Below are 1,557 nucleotides of genomic sequence, written 5' to 3'. Positions count from 1 at the left end.
TTTGGCTGAAATGGTCCATGTGTATAATGCTCTTAATATGGGTGCTTGGTTTTTGTAGATTGATAGGAGCCTAGTTTGGATTCTGTTTTTATTTTCCTGTTTGTTTGTTTGTTTGTTTGTTTGTGATCTCATTTTTTTCCTCATTTCTTTTGAATTTTTGTCTTCAGCACACCCACTGGGGTGGAGACACCTGATGTTATTGACCTTCGAAAGCAACAGAGGAAGGAACCTGAAAGGCCTCTTTATCAAGTTAGTCTTTCTTTCTATTGCTGCTCTTTCATCAGTTTTAGCTTCTCTTGATCAGTTAGTTGATGTCATTAATCATATTTTCTGTGAAGGTCCTTGAAGAAAAGGAGGAAAAACTTGCTCCCGGAACTTTGCTTGGAACTACACACACGTATGTTAAATTTGTATAATATTTTTGTTCCTCCCCTCCCTTTTTTCCTCACAATTGTTTGTATCTTGATATACTCTTTCTCTCCAGGTATGTGGTTGGCACTGGCACCCAGGAAAAGTCAGGGGCTAAAAGGGTAAGAATGAAGAGTTTCGCTCTCTTATTTTTTAGGGTAAGGGGGCTATGTACGGTTATCTTTTATAGTGGGATAATATGTTTCTTGGTTTTCAGGTGGACTTGCTTAAAGGTCAAAAGTCAGATAAAGTGGATGTCACTTTACTGCCAGAGGAGTTGGATGCCATGGAGAATGTTTTACCTGCAAAGTATGAATTCTATTTTGAATTTTTTGTTGCCCATTGTTGATGTTAATATCATGTATCTAGTTTGTAACCTCTTCTGGAACTATTCCAGGTATGAAGAAGCAAGGGAGGAAGAGAAGTTACGGAGTCAGCGCGAGGATTTCAGTGACATGGTTGCTGAGGTGTGTTGCATTCAATCTTCAAATCATACAGACCTGTACATTTTTTTACAAAAAATATTGATTGCAATGCTATATTTAATTATCTATCCATCTGGTGCAGAATGAGAAGAAGAGGAAGAGAAAGATGCAAGAAAAGGATGGCAAGTCCAAGAAGAAAGACTTCAAGTTTTAAGGTTGTTCTGTTTCTCTTTATTTTGCTGGTAAATGGAAGACCTGGAGTTTATCTATTCATCTATTCGTCTTTTTCTATGAGCTGCAGAGGATTGGTTTTTAGCTGTGTTTTATCACATATGTATAATGTTTGTCTGCAAGTTTTTATGTTTTGGATAGGAATATACTAATGTAATAATACGATGAAAACCTTATAGAGCTGTGTCAGATGCTTTAGTTGGAAATTCAATACAATGCATCATTATTAAAAATTCATTAATGAGGCAGATACTTTGGATGGTTAACATCTTATGGTTTTGGTTCTAATTAATCCATTTGGGAGTTTTTGCGCAAAGAGAGGCAGGTATCTTATGGGATATCAACTTCGTTTTATTATATTTTAATGAGGCAATGTGGATACTTGTGGAGTGAAGCTTTAGGAGGACCGGGGAGCCAATGAAATTAACCCTAATGATTCTACAGTGGCATAGCTCCAGACATGGGCTTCTTCCCTTCAAACTATGGGTAGCCG

The 1,557-nt window shown here is 37.1% G+C and overlaps 1 protein-coding gene across 1 annotated transcript; it reads left to right on the top strand.

Annotated features, from left to right (window-relative positions):
• Positions 1-156: 156 nt before the first annotated feature.
• LOC101499885 (uncharacterized) lies at positions 157-1,330 on the top strand (the record flags this gene model as incomplete). The annotated part of the gene is made up of 6 exons (XM_012712431.3): positions 157-249; positions 339-397; positions 485-530; positions 626-717; positions 806-875; positions 976-1,330. Coding segments are annotated over 6 exons (432 nt in total), but the record flags the coding sequence as incomplete, so codon positions are not given.
• Between the last annotated feature and the right edge of the window lie 227 nt (positions 1,331-1,557).

The sequence above is a fragment of the Cicer arietinum genome, unplaced genomic scaffold (genome assembly GCF_000331145.2).
Source record: "Cicer arietinum cultivar CDC Frontier isolate Library 1 unplaced genomic scaffold, Cicar.CDCFrontier_v2.0 Ca_scaffold_5397_v2.0, whole genome shotgun sequence".
In the NCBI taxonomy this organism is placed as follows: domain Eukaryota; kingdom Viridiplantae; phylum Streptophyta; class Magnoliopsida; order Fabales; family Fabaceae; genus Cicer; species Cicer arietinum.
Note: the sequence above shows the minus strand (reverse complement) of the source record. Positions and strands in the feature narration are given on the sequence as shown.